Source organism: Lycorma delicatula, chromosome 6, assembly GCF_047948215.1.
Source record: "Lycorma delicatula isolate Av1 chromosome 6, ASM4794821v1, whole genome shotgun sequence".
Taxonomy (NCBI): domain Eukaryota; kingdom Metazoa; phylum Arthropoda; class Insecta; order Hemiptera; family Fulgoridae; genus Lycorma; species Lycorma delicatula.
Window position 1 is genome coordinate 31,027,835 of NC_134460.1, and position 23,662 is coordinate 31,051,496.

Here is a 23,662-nt window from a genome sequence, read left to right on the forward strand (position 1 = left end):
TTACTTACTTGATAGGCTTGCCAACTTTTACTAAACGGTTTTTTTTAATATACAAATTATGATACAAAGATTTTATATATTTTTTTCTATTCCCTATTATTATATTAAATATTTGACTGCTTTGAAAAATCTAGCACTGATTAGAAAGATAATATGTTTTATTAAGGAGTTAAAAAAAATTGTTCAAAAAAGTTTTGCATAATGTTTTTGAAATCAAATTTGTATAAAATCATTGTATTTTATAGTGGTATTACTCATATATAAGATACAAGTATAAAATAAAATCTGTCCGTTATTCTCTTTGTTGTTGTGACAATGCAGGATTTTAAAATACTCAGAGACTTAATTGCACTATAATTCTGTTTAGATATTTGTTAACTGGAAATTAACTAGACAATCACTAATGTACAATATTTATATAACATTTTCTTCCAGTGTCTAAAGCAAAAACAACATTTATTATTAATTTTTTTACCCATCTTGTTTACTAAAAAGAAATTTTAATAAGTTGCTTGCAGATTATAATGGAGGGCATTTTCATTTGGAGGCTATCCAAATTCATATTTTTAATTTTAAAAAAGTAATAAGCATTTTACAAAGCTTGTTTTATATTGTCTGTCAATTTTTTCTACAATAGTTTTAAGATCACAATAGTTTAAAAATTATAATTTTTTATTTATTTATAGAATAAAATGTACTCTTACATTACTCCAATAAGAATGATGACTAAAAAAATTAAATTAATGTAACCTTATTAAAAACATAAATAAAAAGAATTAATAAACAAAGAAGGTAACAATATTTTATATGTGAATAAACATTTAGTGCCTTAACATAATGGTTATCGGTAGGTAACTATGACATGAGTCATATGTCATCCCTAAAAAAAATATTAACCATTCTATACCAGGTTTATGAGGAGAAAATTAGCTCTCAAGTGGTTTCCTGTTGAAGTTTTCATTGAGCTGAATATACAATTGCTCACTGGTATGCTCAATTACCAAAAATGGAGTCAATATTTAACCTTACAAGGGACACCTTCACTTTGTTAGTCGATTTAGGCAGGCCTGTATAATTAACATCATTAATTTAATAGGAAGTGACAGACTGATGCTTCTTATACCTTGGAAGCTTCTTGCTTGTTAGTCAAAAGAAAGATTGGGAAATATAATGAAAAGCAACAAACTGAATACCACTTTTGTGTTGTGAAATAATGTTTATAAGGTTTTAATGTTATGCCTGAATACTGCATGGGAAAGTATGAATATATAGTGTAAAAAAGTGAATAAATACATATCTAGTAAATGCTAATAGTTTATAGTCATACTGGTTTAAAATTCTTTATTTTGCAATATTAATATTAATAAATTTTAATTATTAATCATTAACTTAGCTGAGCTCATTTAAGGTAAGATATAAATAGATGTAATTAGGCTACAAAAGTATTTCTATTAATTAATATAAATTTTTTTATTACAAATCAACTATAAATCTCCCCTTCTATTGTTCACTGACAATAACAATCTATATATTATTACATCCCCAGGTTTGTAAACCATTCAATATATAATCAGAGAAATAATACTTCCCAAAAAATAATATGTCATTTATATACCAATAATAAATATTCTAAACAAAAACAACTTTTTAAAACTTTTTGAATGTACATATAGCATTGCTTATTTAAGCAGATATTTTTATGCTTCTCTCTTCAGTCATCATACTTTTACTGTGGCAGACAAAATGTGTTTAGACATGATCATTCACCAACAAATATTCATAAAATTTATTGGAAAATATTTCATATTATTATAAGCTTTAAATAAATAAATGATTTACTGAAAAATATCTGTTATAAAAAAAATAAATGAAAAGTAAACTTAAAATTATAATTGTAATAAGCATTTCCTTTTTGTTTATTATTTATTTAAAAAATATTAAACAAGAATATAAATATCCATTACATGGAGTAATAAATTATTACACAAACAAGTAAACTAGAAAAATAATAATTCATATAAAATGATAAATCTGCAAGATTTTATATAAAATCATGTAATTTAATCCTGCCATGAAAAATAATAAATTATGTAGTATATTTAAACACATTTATGTGCACTTAATTAAATAGGGTTGAAATAAATAAAAAAAGTTCACACTGCAACTACTACATAAAACATCACTCAATCTGTTCTGACTGCAACCTGGCTAGCATCTAATACTTGCCTCTCCTCCATTCCTTTACTGAACTGTATGTGATGCAACTCCCCCTTTATGATGGGGTTCAGACCAATTAACAAACGAACTAACACTGTTCATCCTTATGCATAATCACTCTCTTATATTCTCAGACTGCATGTCTTATTTTTTAATTAAAATACTTTATTTACCTATGCACATTAAAAAAATAAAAATAAATTTGTTAAAATGAACATATAAAAATCATATGTAAGCCTATTTATACAATTTTTGTTTGTTAATATTTCATAACTTGACATTTATTCATTATGGAATCTACTGCAACATCATTGTATAAATTGATTATTCAAAAATTTTCATGATCATACAAAATGCACACTAAAACAGTGTGCATTAGTGTAAACAGTGTATTAGTACTCTCGTGTACTAATACACTGAGAGTACTAATACACTGAACAAAAACAATTTTCTTTGCTTCTTACAAAATAATGAATGTACTATATAAATCATGGTTATTATTAGAAGAAAATTTCAAAATAGATTGTGGTTGTTTATTAACGTGGAATTCAGACCATTACCTTTAGTTTGGCATTGAATCGTGTATTTTTATTTTTCATTTTTTTTTGGAACTAAGAAAAATTTAACTCTTTAAGATCTGGATTATTTCTATTTCAAAATAATTAAAAATTGAATTTTAATAATTTATAATTAAATTGAAATGTGAAAAAACCATCCATTGTTCAAATTTATTATGCAAATCAGATTACCTGCATTGAAATGTTGTTCATTACAACAAATCAGCAGTAAGTAGTATCAGCAAAAAAATGTGAACATCATTAGCCAGTGGTATATTAAGCAATAGTGAAGAGTAGGCAACTGCCTACTCCATATTTACCTAGGGCCTCCATATTTTAAGGGATCCAAAGAGTGAAAATTCTGAAAAATACAATAATTTAAAAAAATAAAGAAATTTTTTTTTATTATTTTCCAGTAAAATCTGGAAATTCAAAAAATTATATGAGTAATAAAAAAAATAATTGATCTCCAAAAAATTTAGTTATAAAAATTCAGAGATAAGGGGCCTCTTAAGAACTGGAAATCAAAAATAAGAAATAAAAAATAAACTAATTATGAATGTTTTCAGATTTTATAGGCTCCGAAATACTTAGAAATTCAGACTGAAAAAAATTAATTATATTATTCAATTTCGTTAATAATATTATTTTAATTTAAATAATTTTACCTCAAAAAAAAAACAAGAATTAATGCTGTTCAAAGGAAAACTATGTGACAAGAACATTTAGATTTTTTGAGCTTTCTATTTATTGAATAGGATATTCAGAGAAATTGAGTTTAATGATATAATCGAAAAGTTCAGTGAAGAGAAATGTAGAAAAAAGAATCAATCTGAATTTTCAAGTATTTCAGGGCCCATAAAATTTGAAGTGTTTTAGAAAAGTTATGTTTATTTTCATATTTTGGGTAAATTTCAATTCCAGTGATTATAAATAAAATTTTATTTTAAAAAAATGAATTAAAATTTTTTTTTCCTGAGTGTAATTATATGTGCAGAGGTCCTTTTTTTGTGAAGTGCCTAGGGCTCCATTTGGCTTTAAGCTGCCACTGTTATCGGTAAGATCTGTCAAAGGAAAATTATTTGCAATTGATTGATTTAGTTATCAAATCAAGGTTTAAATTATCATCAGAAAAACCTCCTAAATTGAAACTTAAAACATTACATTGTATGTTATCTAGATATATAGTATGTTATTAAATTAAATTAAATTTGAATAAAATACAAATTAGTATTAAAGAATAATTCTTGAAGCTTTTGTAGTGCTAGTGGTTAAGAGATTACTTTTTAAATATTATAGAAAAGCATATTAAAAATTAACACATTTCAAATCATTAAACCTGTAGACTGCTTAATTCCTGATAACAAAAAAACTTTTAAATATACAAAATTTCTACATATCATACATTCATTTTTAAAATAAAAGGAAAAAAACAGTATAATTAGGAAGTTGACAAACCTAACATTATTTCTTTTAAGAGGTATATTCTGATGCAAATAAACAATATAAACTATATTACAAGGTACATTACAATTATTTATATTTATATAGACAAAATAATATAATACAATAAATACGATTGGTAATAAAAAATACACAATATAAATTTATTTTAAAAAATAAATAAAATAAAATAAAGATAATTATAATGTTTTATACAGAGAAAAAATGTCAATGATAATTAATTCTTCATAATTTTTTTGTTAAAGCTTTCATTATATATCAGTCTGTAAAAGGTAATGATAATTAATTCATAAATTAATATTAATAACAATATATTAATATAAATACTGCAATTTTATCATTATACCATCATTAATCATCAATAATATTGACAATAAAGAACAAATGCTAACAAATATTTAAGTAATTTATTTTATATGATGACACTTATATAATAATAAAGAAAATTAAAATTTATTGTTCATATATATATTAATATAAATATATATTATATTTATTGAAAAAAAAATTTCATCAATTTTCTTGTGTTTTTTTACTTTTTTTTGGCTTACATGACTAAAATCTTTGTATCTATTCACACTGACGTGACCGGCGTTGGAATCTACGCATTCGGTTATGCCAGTCTTCTTTCCATTCAATTACTATCGATCGCTGACTCATTATCAAACCAGGTCCTGGACCTTCTTCTTGTCCTTCTTTTTCTTTACCCAAGATAAGGTACGATCTGCAAATATTTTCATTACTTAGAATAATTCAAATATAACTTTCAGACTATCTAAGGTATTCATTAATTTTAACATTACATTAAAAGTTAAGAAGTAGTCTTTTATCAGACTTACCCATTATTACTTAAAAAGATTTCATTTAATTCATTTGAATTATTTATAAATTATATTAACTAAAAAAAAAGAAAAATATTGCACTAAAAAGTGAAAAATAATATCTTTAACTGATCCTTAAAATTTGACTTTTACAAACTGGCACTAGATTAAAACAACCAAAAATGACTTGCAAGCAATATAAACATTAATTTGGGAACTCTTCAAGATGTTAAAATTTAAAAAAGAATGAAAATATTATTATTTTGTTAGTGCAGCTTTTACATTTTTATATTATTTAAAAGATTTTTTACTTATATTTCTATCTACAGTAAGGATAGGTGTTGTAAACCATTCTCAATATAAGATGTTATTTGCAAGAAATATAATGGTAAGAGATCTGCTACTTGATAAAAATGATTGAAATAAGAGAAAAGATGTACAGAGACAATTACAAGAACATGAGTGTTAAGGATCTCTGGAGTAAGGAGTATTTAATCTTTGTAATTGTCAGATAAATATCAGATTTAATTAATAACATATCATTTCTCTAATAATCCTAGTAACCAATGAACAACAAATATAATGCAAAATATTTAATTGCCTGTACAGGTAATGTAATATTTTTGTTTAAAAAACTTATACCTATACTATCTGAAAGAAAACTTCAGTAACTACTAAAGTTTAACATATAAGCTTCCTCTATAAATAAAAATGAGGAGGTACAGTTGGCAAAGAATAAAACCTACATATGTTGAAACAAAAATATGGTTTGAAATGAGAATCTCCTTTTTTTAAAGGTGAATTAAAATTCTAATTCACAAAATAATCATTTGAACTCACAAGTTTACTTTGTAATATTCTAATTTTTTATTCTTACAATAGTCATTTTTCTCTTTGTTTCGTTGTTTGTGATTACTTTTTCAAAGTCATGAACTGTTACTATGCTATATGTTATTATGTTATATCTATGCTTATATAAAAGGTATAAATTCACCTTTTATAAAAGCAACTGAACTATTTTGCATAAATAAATTATGATTTAAATAAATAAAAATGAATTTTAAATAAATAAACTGTGCAAATATTACGTTTAGATATCCGACCTAAAATATTCCTAACATAATAAACTGATTACAAAAATTTAGTTATAAAATAGTGTTTTTATGAATGTATCTCATGTAAGAACTATTTCACATCAGTATGCATTGTATCTAGGTACTACTATATAAAAATTAAAAATATGTTTATAAAGCCACTATGATTCTTCTCTCTCCAACAAATTAAGTTAAACTTCTAAAGATGACTCTTTAAATACTCTTAAAAAATTGCTGAATGAATACAGTATAATAGATACCAATAAAAATTGTTTTAATGAAGCGGTCAGATGGTTGGTGTAATTAATACAATAGGACATTTGATAATATAAATAAAAGTGTTCAATTTAATAGAAATTTTAATTTGTGTCTTATTTGCTTCATTGACAGGTTTTACATATTTGTATGTATAAGTAAAATTCTAATTCAAACTGATAATTATAATATAAATTTCCTACTAAAATTTATTGCATAAATACTGAATAGACAAAAGCAAACATAAGCTTATTTTATCTGCACAAATAAAGCTAATTCTAATGACATGAATTAAATTTTTATAAAAAAGAAATGAGCAATTAGTTTCCTTATAAATATTAAAAAATAGCAATAAATAGTTCTGGGACCACAAAAGCATGTTAAGTCCTTGATGAATACAAAGAAAAATATTTCTTAGCTTCATTCTTTTATTATATGTTGACACATTTCAGAATCTCCACAGTCAAAACTTGTACTGGTACTTTTAAATTTCTGTTAAATTTTATATAACGCTTAGTCTAGGCCCCTCCTTTTATTTGACGTCATGCCTTATCTAGCCTTCTTCTTATTTATTTGTTGTACTTGTATAACCTAAGTATAATCGTTAATAACAAATAAACAAGAAGTACAATATATTTTGACAATGGAGTTATTCTGAAACGTGGCAACATATAATAAAATAATGAAACTAAGAATGGTAAACAATACTAACATAGAAATCATATTGTTCTTAGCGGAAAATATAATAATTATTATCTTAATAACAACAAAAATATTTGGCTATGAAAGTAAGTTTGTTGCCCCTGTTTCAGCAGTACTGTTCCCACAAGTACGATTGCTTGAGCCTTAGGTGCATAGGATCATTAATGGAACCCTTATATCAGCTATTTTATCTCACTGATCAATAGGCAGTAGATATTTTAATAAATTTGGAACAACAAATAATTTCATGATACAATTTTCTTGTTTTTATTTCAAATCATTACTGAATCATGATTAATTATATTAACTAGAAAATAAATAGGGTAAGAATGTACCCTATCTTTCTACTTCGTACCATGGTAAATATTTGATTTTTAATTATGTAATAGTCATTCATTTCTTGTTAATCTTTACTACTATCAGATTAGCACATAATCGAATCTGAGAATAAATAATACAGCTTTTGAGTTAGTTACCTGTGTCGGTTAGATAGTCAGATTTTTATAAAGTGTGTATATAATAAATTTTACTTTTGTTGAATGTCTTTAAGAATTCTTCAGAAGCTTATTTGCAATAAAAAAACTGCTATTTTTAGAGTTCAGAAAACAAAGGCCCTACTTTGGTTGAATATAACATGCGATATTCATAATCAGATAACTCAAATTTTGAAGCATTATTCAGTAATCTAGATCTGTTTTGTACAGATCTAGCAATAGTTAAATCACTAAATTTCTTACATTACCATTTTTTTATGATTATTTTTATGAAGATATTATAAAATATCTTGCTTCTACTATTCATAGATATGCAACAAATTGTGTTACTGTTCAAAATTCCAGTAATAATTTAATGATGATAAAACAATCTTTTTTTATTACAATTTTGAAAAAATATTTTATTGCATGATAAATGAGGCAGAAAAGGGAGGTTAATTGGTAACATATTTCTTTTATATATAAAAATAAACCGATTCTTTGAAAGTATAAGTTAGAGATCCAAAAAAGAAGCATGAAGGATCTGAATTATTGTCGTAATGATAACACTACTTTCTTCCTTGTCAAGCCTATCATTTAAAATTGTACTTTAACAAGGCAATATTCCAGGTGCCTATTAATTACGCTTATTATAAAAAGGCTAGGAAATCCCCTGTATGTGGTACATTCTTTCTTGTTGTATTGGCATTTTTAATATGGCTTTTTTTGTCAGATTTATTGTGTTTGAAAAAACCATATTATTAGTGTGTTGAGATTTTGATTTTTACCAAATATGTATAGAACTTGCATGGTGTGTGTGTGTGTGTGTGTGTGTGTGTGTGTGTGTGTGTGTGTGTGTGTGTGTGTGTGTGTGTGTGGGATGCATGCACCCCATTTCTGTGGTGATCTGAAAAATTTGCCTGTATACATATCCTATATTTGTGGCTGAATGAGAATTCAGTATGATATTTAGTACAATCAGACTGGATTTACACATCCAATATACTATTCAATCCAATACTAAAGGGTTTCAAAAAATGTATAAGATTGGTAACACATATTGCTACCACATATTTTATTGAAGAAGTTAATAATTAGCTTTGAAAGGTCTTTGGAAGATAAAGATTCTATTAATTTGAAATTAAATTTAATGTTTAATCATTTTAAAGCATTTTTAATTATAGTGTTTTGTTTTTGAATAGCAACTGTCACTGAATGCAACTAACCTAAACCACAAATAACAACAAGGAATTACTCTTTAGTGTGAATCATATTTATTAATTTCAACCTTGCTGAACTTTATGGATAAATAAGGACTTCCAGTTAAACATAGACTTTCTATTTTCATGTGTGCTAAGAAATATCAGCACTTTTTAAAAATAAAAATTCTAAAATAAGAACTTTAAAAATGTAGCATGTCTTCTCATGACCTTTACTTGCCATTATTAGGTGTCACATACAGTTAATTTGTGAATACTGATTAAGTATTTTTTAGTAATAAATCCAGTTATAGTGACACTTCAATATTAATGATATTAAAAGTAAATGCTAAAGCTTGTTTATTAATGAATAAATATTATTAATTTTTATCTAATATTATAAACAAATCTATACTTTGTATAAATATTTTCATAAGTTTTATTTTCTGGATTTAAAAAAAAAAAAAAATTATCATGGAGTTTTTAAGTCTTAAAATATCTCAACAAAGTGCTCATAAATGTAATTATACATACTTGTTAGATTTTATCTTCGGACACTTGCAGGCGAGGTCTTTACTGTGAACCCAGACGTGTATATTACCACGGCGTAATCGAGATTCTGGTGCTCTCTTATAGACAGACTGAATTGACATTGAGAATCTCACCCAGTCCTCAACTATTTCTCTCTCCAGCACTTTTCCAAGGATTGCTAAAAAAAACAAAAAAAAAAACATAAACTTATGAAAAAAACATTGTATCCTATTAAAATTAATTCGTATGAATATATTACATACTGACAAATGAATCTCAGAAGAGTTATCTGCACAGCAAAGTGGTGTTCTTCTAAAGTATGTTAATCTTTGACTGGCAATGTAATTTGAGTACTTTTATGTATAAAATTTGTCATATGTTTAAAAATTAAATAAGTAAAATAATCTACTGTTTATTGTGTATGTTAGATGCCATAGCCACAATTATTATAGACAATCTTACCCAAGACTAAGTCACTTGTAAAAATGGTATTAAATTACCAGTAATGTACATCCCATGCTAGGCTTGCTAAGGAGATTATGAAATGAAGTGTTTCCTGCTTGCTTTTTCAACAGTCAAACACACTGGCACATCTCACCACAATCTCATAAAGATCTAATCAACATCATTACTTCAAGTTAGACTTCTGATTAGTACTGTTTTTACTTTAGATGCTTTACATACATCATATTTAGAGAAAAGAGTGTATGCCGTAAAGCAGTGAATTGACATACTCATATCTCTGAGAAACAGTGCATTAATTGTCTCCCTTCAGTTGTGATGCTGTTATTGTTGTATTTAAATTAGCCTTATTTACCGATGCATTTTATTTTTTTGCAGGTTATGGAATTTTGGTCTATTGATGAACTCATCATTGCAAATCAGCTTATTTTCAAAGTCGAGTATTCTAAGGTTAAAATCCTCATAAAGGCAGGTACCTTTATATACATTTGAATAATAGATCATGGATACTGATGTTCTTTGGTGGTTGGGGTTCAACATGTTTCAGGAATAGTCTACCTGAGATTGTACAAGAATACACTTCATTTACATTTATGCATATCATTCTTTAAAATAATACCTTACAATGGTTCCAGAGGCTAAATAGAAAAAGTAGTAGAAGTAGGTTATGGAATTTTGTATAAATTATTATGGCATAAATAAGTTTAGTATTTATAATATAAATAAAAAAGACATTGATTTTTTTTTAAACATTTTATTAAAATAAACTAATTTTTTTAGTACAAATCATTTTGCAAAACATAAATAGTATTCAATCTCATTTAACTTTTTAAATAAATTTTTAGATTATTAAATAATGAATGTCAAAAAATATGATATTTTCAGAATGGGGCTCTTCCCCATGTTAGGGTTCTACCATTTCTGTTTTTATTTTATTTTACTTTAGTTTAAATTATCTTTAATTATAAATTCTTTTTTGTATTATATATCTATCAGGTGTTTTCTTTGTTCTATAAAGTTTTAGACTTGGTTTTTTTTTTTAGTTCCTCTTGATGTTTTAATAGCAAACTTTTTTCTTGATTTTAGTTAAGAACAAATTGCTGTGTAGTTTTATTGGATTCTAGTTTTTTAACACTTGAAAACCTTTTTCTACTTTCTTCTAAGGAGTTTTGAATGTTTTTTTTTATTTTTTTATTGTACCTCTTAATAAAGTATTACCTTCTTAAATTGAACTTCTATAAGTTTTTTGATATGGAGATAAATGAAAAAGATATACGTACTCCTGCTGAAAATCCAACAGAAGTATTTTAAAGTATCATGACCATTACTGTTACTGCCTGGTATATTAAAAATTGTTAAAAGAAAATTATACTTTTATCCAAAAGTATAATTTTTCTTTAACTCTTTTTGCCTAACTTTTTTATATCATTTATTATCTATGAATTATCATTTCAAGACATTGATTGATATTTGTAATCAAAATAAAGGTTTTAATACAATAGTAACCTTTTACTAATTTTAGACATATCTTTAAAAATCAATGTAGTTAGTAAATAAACTACTACTCTTCCCTTTCAGAAAAACATGAAATCTCAATTGAATAAATTTCCGAAGAACAGAATCTTGGTTATCAGCTGAGATTTATTAGTCTTAAATTTGCATTTGAAGAAAACAAAAAAAAAAGGAAAAGTCCAATTAATAAGGAAATTGTATGTGAAATGATAAGTCGACAACGATATTAGTAAAAAATGTAATGAATCTCAACTGACCATTTAAAAAATTAAAAAACATAATAAAAATATGGTAGAAACATTCAAAAACCCAAATGTGGATGAAAGAGTAAATTATCGTCTCAAGTTAAATAAATATTGCTTGCCTACTAATAATAAATGAAGCATCATTCTATAGGGAAATAAATAAAATTGAAAAAAAAAGAAGCACTCAGTCAGTGGACTGTAAGAATAAGTCTAAAGACTTCATCAATGAGATTATGATTCAAGTTGTATGTTTATTAATTTTAAAAATAAAATATCGTATAATGTTAATACACCACTAGGAAAACTGATATCATTTTTCAACTGAATAAAAGCAAACAGTGAAATCAGTTGTGAATTGGCTCAATGATCAGGAATTTAGTATTTTAGACTGGCAACCACAAATCCAAATCTTAATTTAATAGAATATTTGTGGTCCCATTACAATAACATTTGTGGTCCCATTATTCATTGCAGTAATGGCCCCATTACTGCTTATTTAAAGCCAATAAAATCAATTAACATACTTTTTAAGAAAATCAGCAAGCAATGAGATTCCATAAACTTAAAACTATATAATTATAATTAACAGGTTGAGTGCCATGAGAGCTATTTTTATCTCTCACCCTAATTATTCTTAACAAATCAGCTGGTAAAGTACACAAGGTGTCAAAATATTTTTTAGATATTTTTTGTTGAAATATTAAGCAGTTATTTACTGAAAAATTGATTTTCGCCATATATTATAATTTTTTTGACCTAAAAATCGCTGAGATAAACATATCTCTTGTGGCACTAGTGATCACCTTTGCCGTGAAAGAGCTTTCTTACCTCAAACAATACCTAAAGTCCAAAACATGCAATAAATTATCAACATTATAAAAGAATATGCTGACTTACCAGAACACAGTTTTTTTTCTTCATAAATATTCAGTTTGTCTATTATTTTTCAAGTTGTTAATACTAAGAATGTTCTTTTATTCACTTCATTATTTCAGGTTTTATTAAGACAAACATTTTGTTTTAGTCTCACATTTCAGTTTACCACTAAGAAGTTTTTTCAATTATAATTTTTACTATATTATTATTTCAGCTGACTAACGTTAAATAAAATATTGAACTACTATACTGAAGAGTGTTCAAACAAATATTATACAATTACAAAATAAAGTTTTTATATTGCACTTTTTGGCTTAGATACATGACTGTGTAAAACATGTCATGCACATGTTTATTCCACATGCTTTAGATCTTGTTTTGACTTGCCTGGTCTTGCGCTGTGCTGTTAATCGATTGATGTTACATATTTTTTGTAACAAATTTTATATTATCTGGTTTGTAAGTTTTTATAATAATGTATTTCATCTGTGGGTTGTCAATAAGTGTTTTCCAGCCAATAAACATTCCCCTCACCAACTCCTCTCTAAATTCAGTTATGGTTATATTCTTTCTGGTCATAGTTTTATAAATGCTTATAGCATTGACAACTGGAGTATTTAGCAGAATTTCAAATATGACTTATTGGACCACTTTAGTCATCTGTGAAGCAGTGAGCTATATGATCCCATTGGGTTAGAAAAGTCAACAAATAAAGTCAATTTACGATTTTGTTATAATCCACAACCATGGCTGGTTTCCTAATTTCTTTAACTCGTCTAATCATGGTATATGTTTCATCAGTATGTTTAGTGGAAAGCATTAGCACATCTCTCTGAGTTTTCCACTTTAAAACAACTACATTATCACAATTTTTTGTGCGATCAGCTCACCTACCTGCAATTTAGGGTTGGTTACAGTTTCAGGATTTAATTTTCTATTCTTTCTAAGAGTGCCAACTAAATGTGTGGCTCTGTTAAGTAGTGTGACAGCCAAATCCACACTCGTGTACCAATTATCACAACATAACGTTCTTCCACTGTCCAAATATGGTTCTGCTAATTCCATCATTATTTGTTAGATATCTGTCCCTGAAACCTTGCTCTATCTACTTTACCACTCAAACTCAAAAAACTCAAACTCAAAAAAATAATGTGTAGCAATCTTTTCCGCATAATTTGAATACTTTTATCCCATACTTGTGCCTTCTTCCCTTCAGTACTGGTGGAAAAAAATGCGACCCAAGAATGGAATCATGCTCCATCTATACAGATATTCTTATCTGGATTAACACACATTTCTAAAATTAACTAACTTATCAATTATTCCTTTTACTTTATGCAATTTCTGATTTGGTGGGGCCTCCTCATTAATAGAACAGTGAAACAAACTTAATAATAACTGAAAATGATTTTGACTCATTTTATTGGCTACAGGACTACAATACAAGTAATTTTTTTGCCAGCAATCGACTATTGATGGCAACTGACATAGACCTATGTATAAAATTTATGTAAAAATTTAACATAGACCTATGTTAAAATTCCTGTGAATACACAGGAATTTTAACATTTCATCACAGTCTGTGTCCACTCATTCTTTGATTCTAGCATTAGAAGGAGCATCAGGACTATATGCAGTTGTCTGTGCTGCATAACGGTTTATTTCAATGACAAGTGTATCAATAACGTCATCACTCAAAAATAAATTCCAAAATTCAATTGGGGCACATTCGATCAAAAAACAATCAAACCTGGATTTACCACAATTTTAAGAGATAAAAGGAATTTGATTCAGATGATCTGAATCTTCTACAAGCCCCCAAATATTATTGTTATGGATATTGTTAGCATCACTTTCTTCTAGTGGTTGCCTTACATCTACCATTTTTACATCCTCAACTTTTGGGTTTAAGTCATAAGAATTATGGCTTAATTAATGACCTTCATTCTCTTCAAATTCTTGGTGTAAATCACAAGAATTAATTCCTACATTTTCCTCAAATTCAGTCAAATATAAATCTACTCAGGAACATAGTCACTGTCTGGTCCAAAAATACTCTCATTATAAGTTTCAAACTTGCTATCACTTTCAAACCTATTTAATTATGAGGATGACTCATTTAGGTAATTTCTAATTTGGTCCTCTTCCATATTTTTTTTAAGTTTCATGACTATTTATTTGAAAATACCAAACTAACCCTAACACTCAACTAAACACTTAAGTTCAAATGAAATTTTGTAATATAATAAGTAAATTCACTGATTGTATAAAATCAAATCTTACATAATTTTACTTAGATACAATTCACAATAAATTTAATAAAAGTACTGCACAATCACAAAATAAAAACATGTGATCAAAAACATAATAATAGTTTAACCATACAAGAGAAATAATTGGAAAAATGTTATGCCAACTGTACAAATAAAAATTATGAAACATGTTGTATGAATGCAAAAATATAATAAAGCACTAATGATATTTTTAGCTACGAAACAAAAATTGTATGATTTATTTATTTTTGTTAAAAACGTGCTATAAAAATGCTTAGAACATTTTCAAAATCTGTAGGTTTTTTCCTATTATATGATGTATTATTTGTTACTAACATTGAGTAATAGAATTAGCTCCCAGTTTTTACAAACCACTCTGTTATGGGAGACAAATTTATCTCTCAATAATATATGTGGCAACTTTTTGTGAGAGATAGATTTATCTCTCAATTTTGATATGGCAAGAACTTTTTTCAGCCCTTGGCAGTCAACCTGTTAAATAACGATTATTAGACAATTAAATTATATAACTATTGAAAGTATATCAAACTGAATTCACCACAATGAGTTATTAAAGCCTTAGCTTTACCACAATGAGTTATTAAAGCCTTAGCTTTAATAACTCATTGTGGTGAATTCAGGTAAATTTTTACATTGTGGTAAATTTTTAACAAGCACTTATGCTTGTTAAAAAAGCAGTTTACTTGTGTAAATTTTTAACAAGCACTTATGCTTGTTAAAAATTTTGCTTTTTAAGTAGTAGACTGCCAAAGATGAAGTCCTTGGTAGCTGGCCTCGCCGGGGAAGTTTTGTAACTTTGTCAACTTTTTTAATAATTAAAAAAGTTGAAAGAATACTAATATTTAGATTTATTAAGTTTAACTTTTTAACACTCATGTCATATGCTTTCAACCATTTTTTATGCTTTTCTTCAGTGACTGGTGCTGCTGTTTTTCACAGTGATGTCAGGTAATGAAATATATTCTTAATATATACTAGTACAACTTGTGTAATATAGTAACATATTTGCACAATACAAATACTCTATATATTCATGAATTATGAATTTACAGTACTACTTAAAATTATGTATTTCATTATTGGCATTTAATGCATTATTGAATAAATAAGGGAATTACTGTTTTAGAATATTAATGAAAGGAATACTAAAGTAGGTGAACTAATGAACATAGTAAGAATTTCACTTATCTACGTTTCATATAATCTGGGATATTATTACAAAATATAAATTACAACTTAAACATTAAAATTAATTTTTTTAATGTTTAAAACTGATAAATAAAGTGAAAATAGACATTTTTTTTTCCTCAGTCAAAAAGTAAAGAGATTACTCTATAAAAAGATTATTACTCTGTTATAAAAATAATAATACACAGAAAAAAAAATTAATTATTAAAAAAAGTACCTCTTACTTTAGATAAATTATTATCATTTATACTTGTAAAATTTTTATTTTTAAATTTTATTTTTTTTTTAATAAACAAATAAATAGAAATAAGTAAATTTGTTTCGTATTGAAATTAAGAAAGAATAGAAAACAAAGTTGAATAAATTGAACTTTACAACCCAAAAAGAGGGAATGGTGTGATGGCTGGTTTTGAAATTAAGTGTTCAGTACAAAAAACAAAAGTCACTGTGTTGATGTAATTACTGATGGTTTCCTTGATTTAATGTCTCATATTTAGAAAATGGCCAAAATGTGTATTAGGTACAAATTATGTTTATCCACTAAGAATACTAGCGACATGTTTTTTTTTTTTTTTGTATACTTATTTAATTTTAAAATATTCATGTGTGTTGAGATGTAGTACATTTTTTTGTATATGTAGGTTAAGGTTAATGCTAGTAGATTTGAGGTTTGCAAATATGTGGTGGTGGGCAAACATTGACTCTATGTTGCTGTGAAGTGTTTTTAAGTATTTATTGTATCTTTGAAGTCATGTCCCATTTATTCAGTTCAGAACAATGTGCAGTAAGAGCAGTTCTGTTAATATATTTAAGGGGCACTGGGTGTGTTTGGTGATTGTGTTTAGTGTGCAATGGTTCATGTAGTTTTTTCTGAAGGCTATATACCATTCAGCTCTTTTAAATCTGTCAGCTATTTTTACTGAATCTTTCATTTATGTATGTTACTGGTTTGTTTCCATACATTTGAAAGAAAACTTTCATTAATTGCTTTTGTAATCGTTAAATCAAGTAAAATTATTAATCTGATTAACTGATTATTTTATTTATTATTTGATGTATTTCGTTATGTATCTTGGTAATTTTTCACATAGTTTGGTGTTGCTTTGATACGATAAGATGATGTACTTAATATATTGAAGATAGTCTGTTGTTTTATAGACATGAATTAGTTTAAATAACCAAAACTCCTACATAAAAAAAGATTGATGATTGTTTTAAGATATTTAATAAATAATTTAGTTTGGATCTATTATTAAACAAAAAAGGATACATTAGATTCACTGTCAATCATAATAGGCAAAAATAACAACAGATTTACATACATTGCAGTAAATGACACATAATTTTTGCACATTAATAATTTGAATAAGTCAACTTAAACAAAGTCTATAAACTGTATACATACCATAATCTCTCTTGCAAAATTTGTTCAAATTGAGCCTCTTCGTTCCTGCTCTGCATTTTCCACACTGATCTGTAAAGAAGATAATACTTAAAATGAAACATTAAAACAAAAAGATAAAATATTCATGATTATGATATTCATGCTACAGGAGAATGTTAAAAATCAGATGGGTGGATAAATGAAGAGGTGTTGTGGCAAATTGATGAAGAAAGAAGCATTTGGAAAAATATAGTTAAAAGAAGAGACATACTTATAGGCCACATATTAAGGCATCCTAGAATAGTTGCTTTAATATTGGAGGGACAGGTAGAAGGAAAAAATTGTGCAGGCACGTTGCCTGCACATTTGGAATATGTAAAACAAATTGTTAGGGATGTAGGATGTGGGGGATATACTGAAATGAAACGACTAGCACTAGATAGGGAATCTTGGAGAGCTGCATCAAACCAGTCAAATGACTGACAACAAAAAAAAATTCATGATTACTGAGTCAACTGTTTAAACATACACATTTTTTTTTGTTATAGGTGTCACCTTGTTTTTTCTGTTTAGCCTCCGGTAACTACCGTTCAGATAATACTTCAGAGGATGAATGAGGATGATATGTATGAGTGAAGATGAAGTGTAGTCTTGTACATTGTCAGTTCGACCATTCCTGAGATGTGTGGGGTTAATTGAAACCCAACCACCAAAAAACACAGGTATCCACAATCTAGTATTCAAATCTGTGCAAAAATAACTGGCTTTACTAGGACTTGAACGCTGGAACTCTCGACTTCCAAATCAGGTGATATGGGAAGACACATTCACCACTAGACCAACCCGGTGGGTCTGTTATAGGTGTCACCTACCTACGTTTATTAGGAGATTAATGTAATCTGGTATACAAGCTTAATTTCAGATTGGATTTAATGATACATTATTAATCAATACCTTAAAGGTATCATTTGTAAGAAAATTGCATTTTGGATGTTTGGATTAAATGGTATAAATTTAAATTACCTATATAATTAAATACATATGAATCAACGATTAATTAGAAAATCTAAATGTGTATGTTATTCACTTCTCTATTCAATTTACATTTACCTCAAACTTGATATCTTTTTCAATAAGACATGAATTCTAATTCTAAGTCTATATTCATAAAAAATAGTTAAAACATTTCTGAATTACATTATTGATTACATTATTCATTACTGTTTAAAACATTTCTCATTATAATACTTTGCTCATTTTAAGCAAAAATTTACCCTCTAAACCTATGATAAAAGTTATAAACTATTTCCACACAGATTTACAACAAAAAAATATGTAAATAAATTTACAGATAAGGGTTATTTTACCCAATACCTTTAATATGGATGAAAACTATTTTGCACAATAATTTTGTAGCTTATTCTATTTTAAAGGAAAAATAATTTGGTGACAAACCATAATACATTGAAATGAAGTAGTAATAAATAACCTGAACAAACTCCAAATTTAAGGGTTAGGTTTTTTGGGAGTTTTTTTTAAATATGGTACAATAATATTCTTTTAATCAGTAATGATTTAAAATAATTTATAGTGAAATATTAAGTACATGAATGAGTAAAATTATAGCATTTATCTTTAAGATACAGCACTCCCTCAATACATATACATTCCTTACAAAATGAAAATTTTTTTGAAAGAATTGATGTAAACAATCCCTAAAATATTTAAGTTACAATTCCAAAATGAATGGCTGTTGGTTAAAATATTAATGACAAATAAAGTAAAAAAATGTGCTAGTATCAAATCCATATTTATATATAAAAAATTTACAGTGAAGATTTTTTTCTACTTTGGGAAAATTAAAAGCAGTAACTAGTAGCAATATTTTTTCTTTGTTATATAATACAGCTGGGAAAACAGAAAATGTATTATAATGATAAAAATAAAAAGGAAAATACTAACACACAAATTGTACACGAATATGAATATTTCTAAAAAAATCCCTTTGCTGCCTGACATGTATGATACACCTGACCTGTGGTCTATTGCACAAAAAGTGTTATTACACTCAGAGAAAATGTGAAATAAAGAAAATAAATATAACAAAATTATACAGATTTATTTGGAAAGGATTTTCTAACTGAACTCATTACTTTAGATTACCATAATTTACATTAAGCAAAGGGAATAATTTTTGCCAAAAAAAAAACAATCTAGATAGAATCATATAACATACATTCTTAAGAATTTAGAGGAAAAATTTCTGACAAAGTTGAAGTGACTTGTTATTAATTCTAAGCAGAAATGTAATATCATAACATTCCCAGGAAATGATATCATTAGTGATAAGTCAAAATTGTAATGTCAGCAAGAAGATGACATTCACAAAACTGCAGAATCTGGAGCATCCTGATTCCTGTAGGGGAAGACACCCATCCACCTTGTGATGATCCTGGCCATAACACCACCCCCTCCGTTCCTAGGCCTGAGCAGCTTTACCAGAGGTCATTTTTAAACCCTCTCAACCAGATAACACATCACATTCATCAGTTTGGCCAATGTCAGGGTGCCATCAATGCAAATGTATCGGCAGACATTTCCATCAGTGTACACGCACAACTTATATATTTTCATATGGCTTCCTCCAACCACAACCATAACTTACAACCTCAACTATCAAATTAACCAATTTGTGGAAGTGTGATTTCCACGCCTTCCTCTAACACCGAAGGTTCATACAAAAACTCTTCCTGTATCTAACTTCAATTAAATTATGCCTCATACCAACAAAACAAGTGTTAATTGCAACAACAATTTTGTCCTACAATTCAATTTACTCAAGTCCTCTTGATTTATTTAAAAATCAAGAAACAGGTTCACAAATTTAAGAAGCTTCTAATGAAAACATACCCTATCTCTCTCTGCTCTGGTCTGCTTTTGGAAGCGATATCAATCCAACACCTTCCCACACTGCACCACCATCACAGATTTCTCCACATATCCATTCTCATCCTAACAGTGAATATCTCAGCTAATCGGGACACGATGCCAAAACATCCATCTTGGAGAAGTAAGCACCCAGGCAGACCCCTATTAACCTGAGTTGCTATTTTACCTATACATTTATAACAGCATCAAACCCCTTCAACCATCCTCCACAGAGCTAAGAATTTAAGGAAGCCACAGGAATCTAAGGAAGGTGCAGACTATGTTCCAATTTTTTTTTTCGGTTTTCCAATTAATTTGCAGATCAAAACCAGAATTGATCCTCGTAAGCTCTCTAACTATTTTGGTATGTTCAACTTCATACCTGGAGCAGACATATAAGATATGGTGCACATCATCAGTGGCTCTACTCTGGTTACAAGCCTGAATTAGTCAAACCAAATCTGGCCAACCTGTCTCGAAGACCACCATGTCAAGAAAGAAATTGTGTAATATGCTAATTGGGGGAGATCCACCTAACTACCTGGATACTGGTAGGAAAAATATGATGCATGTAACACCCTTCAGATGATTCAGTCTACCTGACCTACCATAAATGGAAACCTTGGTTGTCTTTTATGTGCCTAGATGCAAGCTGACTTACCTTCTTAGCATCAAAATTGGCGCTCAGTCACAAGAATATCAATGGGCTTAATATGAGAAACAAGGACCACCTCTTGTGAGAAAGTCTCGTAGTCACCAATATAGTCCCATAAACACCCATAGCACCTGTAGATAACTGTAGGAGATGCTGGGGTCTCAATAAAATATTCCTATACCATCTTTATCTCCTTTGGTGAGCCCAGACAGGTGCAACATACAGCATTATAGCTTTGCATACACTCTTATACCCTAGGATATGCATGGTTCTGAAATTAAGCCTCCAATCAGGGTGAACTGCTCTCCGAACACCGAAGAAAACAGAACAAGACTTTCTGGGAGCACACTGAAAGTGCTCCTTGAATCTCATGCTCTGAAGATTCTCATCAAGGATAAGACAGAGATACATCTGCAATGAGACATACCTAATTTGATGATCTGCCATTGATACATGAGGTCGTCGTGTAAAAGCTAGTCTGCCCTTGAGCAATATCATTGTTGTTTTGTCTGGGCTAAATGCTAACTTATGTTGCAAACTCCAGAAATGGAGTACCCCTGAATTCCTTACCTTACCTTACCTTCAGGGTAGTACCTTGACTACCCTGAATTCAATCTCTTCCTCGAATCTCTTTTAACCAGCAAAAGCCCATCAACCACATACTTGACAACACAGCATCCACTGGGTACCCTTAACCACATCAAAGAATTGAATTCAACAATCCAGAGCAGGGGTCATATAAAACACTATCCTGCAGACAACCTTTAGGTAGCGTTTTTCCTACATTTGAGATGCCATTTTGAAGAACAATGTCCTGAATTGCTGAAATAACTATAAGACACATTCAGCTAGCTCATTCTGCGTATAATTATGCTTCTGCAATTGGAATAGGCAGAGGGCCACCACAAATTATTAAAAGCCCCTGTGATAATCCAAAAGTATACCTAAGACATTCTATTCACTAGAAGAAACAATGTTCATAACCTTAACAATAGCATCCTTCTTACTCCTGCCTGGGCGAAAACCATGCTGATCATCCATCAACAATGTTTTAGAATTCAATCTATCAGTAATACGAAGATACAAAAATTCTAAAAACCCTTTCCAATAACTGGCAGGAACATTAATGGCCTATAGGCCATTAAGGACCCACATTAAGGACCCCATTAGAGCTCACAGTGGGGTCCTTGTCACTACTTTTAAACAACAATTTAAGAACACCTTTTCACCAGCAAACAAGTAAATAGCCAGCAAAGATTATCCTATTAAAATTCTAGTCAAAGTAACAACCCCAATTCTGACAGAACAGACAGGAGCTCCACCATGATTCCATTGAAACTCAGGGCTTTATAATTACCAGAACTGCAGATTACCTAACGTAATGTACCTTTGCCTCTGTAATTTCCACAGATAAAACATCAAAGCAAAAAGCAGTAACTTCCTTTCTGACTCACAGATGACATGAAGTTTCAATAGTCACAACATCATCTGGTAATAAATCATTCAATAGAATTTTTTAAATCTCAGCTTTGTTAGAAACAACACCCTGCTGGGTTGAAAAAGCCGACAGAAGAATATTTAGCTTACGCTTGTGCCCTAGGACTCCATACACAACAACAACAACTCAAGAAGGATCCGTATTTCCTTTCTCTACATCAAAAGAATGCCGGGAATCTGTTTTTGATTCCTGACCAAATGAATATTCAGACCTCTGTCTTTATAGTCATCTACCAAAATCGCTTGCCGCTCAGGATCACTCTCCCAGTGAGCAGCTTTCCTGAGATGGTTCACAGGCTTTTTCAGCAAAAACAACTGTCTAGTCCACCAAGGGGGTAGTTCTCTCTTGACCCAAACTATGGGGAATTGGATTCTCAATGGCATAGATGAAGGCCAGAGAAAATCTTCTGGCAGGTCTTCCAACTGAATTCAAGTCTTTGGTCTAATACACAGAGTCTAGCAGAGAGAACATTAACATGTTTAGGCCAGTCCGCCTTCTTGTACAGGAAGTACTCCTGCTGAACAAGGACATTTCTTCTATAGGTATCTCGCAATTCATTAACCAACTCAAAGATAATTAATCGATTTTCACTAGAACAATCATTAACAATAGACCAAGCATCTACTCTAACAGGAATATTCCTACTAACAGAGTAATATTAAATTCATTCCACCCAACAATCTTCTTCCATCTACCATTCCAGCATATGTTGGTAACTCACTGGAAACATTAAAGACCTTTAATCCATACTGCACTACAAAATCTTCAACTAATTCAACTCATTCAGAGTGGAATCATTTCCATGATTCATGAAAAAGGAGTGACTTAGCATTTACATAAGCCCCTAGCACCATAGGAAAGTTACCAACAAGACCAAAAAATCTACCCCACTTTTCTAAATGTTCCTCATTGGGATCTCTGTATTGAAAATATGAACTAACAACATAGAAATCAAGACCATTAATAACAAGTTAACAGCAATATGATGAGTATCAGAAACCTGCCTCAAAAAGACAATGCAATGCCCACCTACAGAGAACTGTGGATGTACTGTTACTTCCAGTATAAAGTTCTTTGTAACTATTAAAACCTGGCAGATCATCCTGTACTACTTATGAATATTGCAGAAGAATTATATTGAGGGACCTCTGTTCAACAATTTCATTTAACACCTGAGCAATATAAGCACCTTAAGAAATTATCTCTCCAAACTTAACCATGCAATCAATTAAAATACATTTGTTTGGATATAGTTGAAAATTTTCCCATTTCAGAATTATATCTTGACTACCATATGAAAAAGCTTG

The 23,662-nt window shown here is 28.6% G+C and overlaps 1 protein-coding gene across 1 annotated transcript in view; it reads right to left on the bottom strand.

The window, feature by feature from the left end:
• Nucleotides 1–4,667: 4,667 nt before the first annotated feature.
• The window catches only part of LOC142326490 (netrin-1-like), a 220,660-nt gene continuing 201,665 nt past the window's right edge, over nucleotides 4,668–23,662 (bottom strand). Inside the window, exons 4-6 of the mRNA XM_075369070.1 lie at nucleotides 17,296–17,364; nucleotides 9,317–9,491; nucleotides 4,668–4,962 (exon numbers count right to left, since the gene is read on the bottom strand). Of these exons, the coding sequence (XP_075225185.1) occupies nucleotides 4,809–4,962; nucleotides 9,317–9,491; nucleotides 17,296–17,364 (398 nt within the window). The 3' untranslated portion in view covers nucleotides 4,668–4,808. The remainder of the gene's footprint in view (nucleotides 4,963–9,316; nucleotides 9,492–17,295; nucleotides 17,365–23,662) is intronic.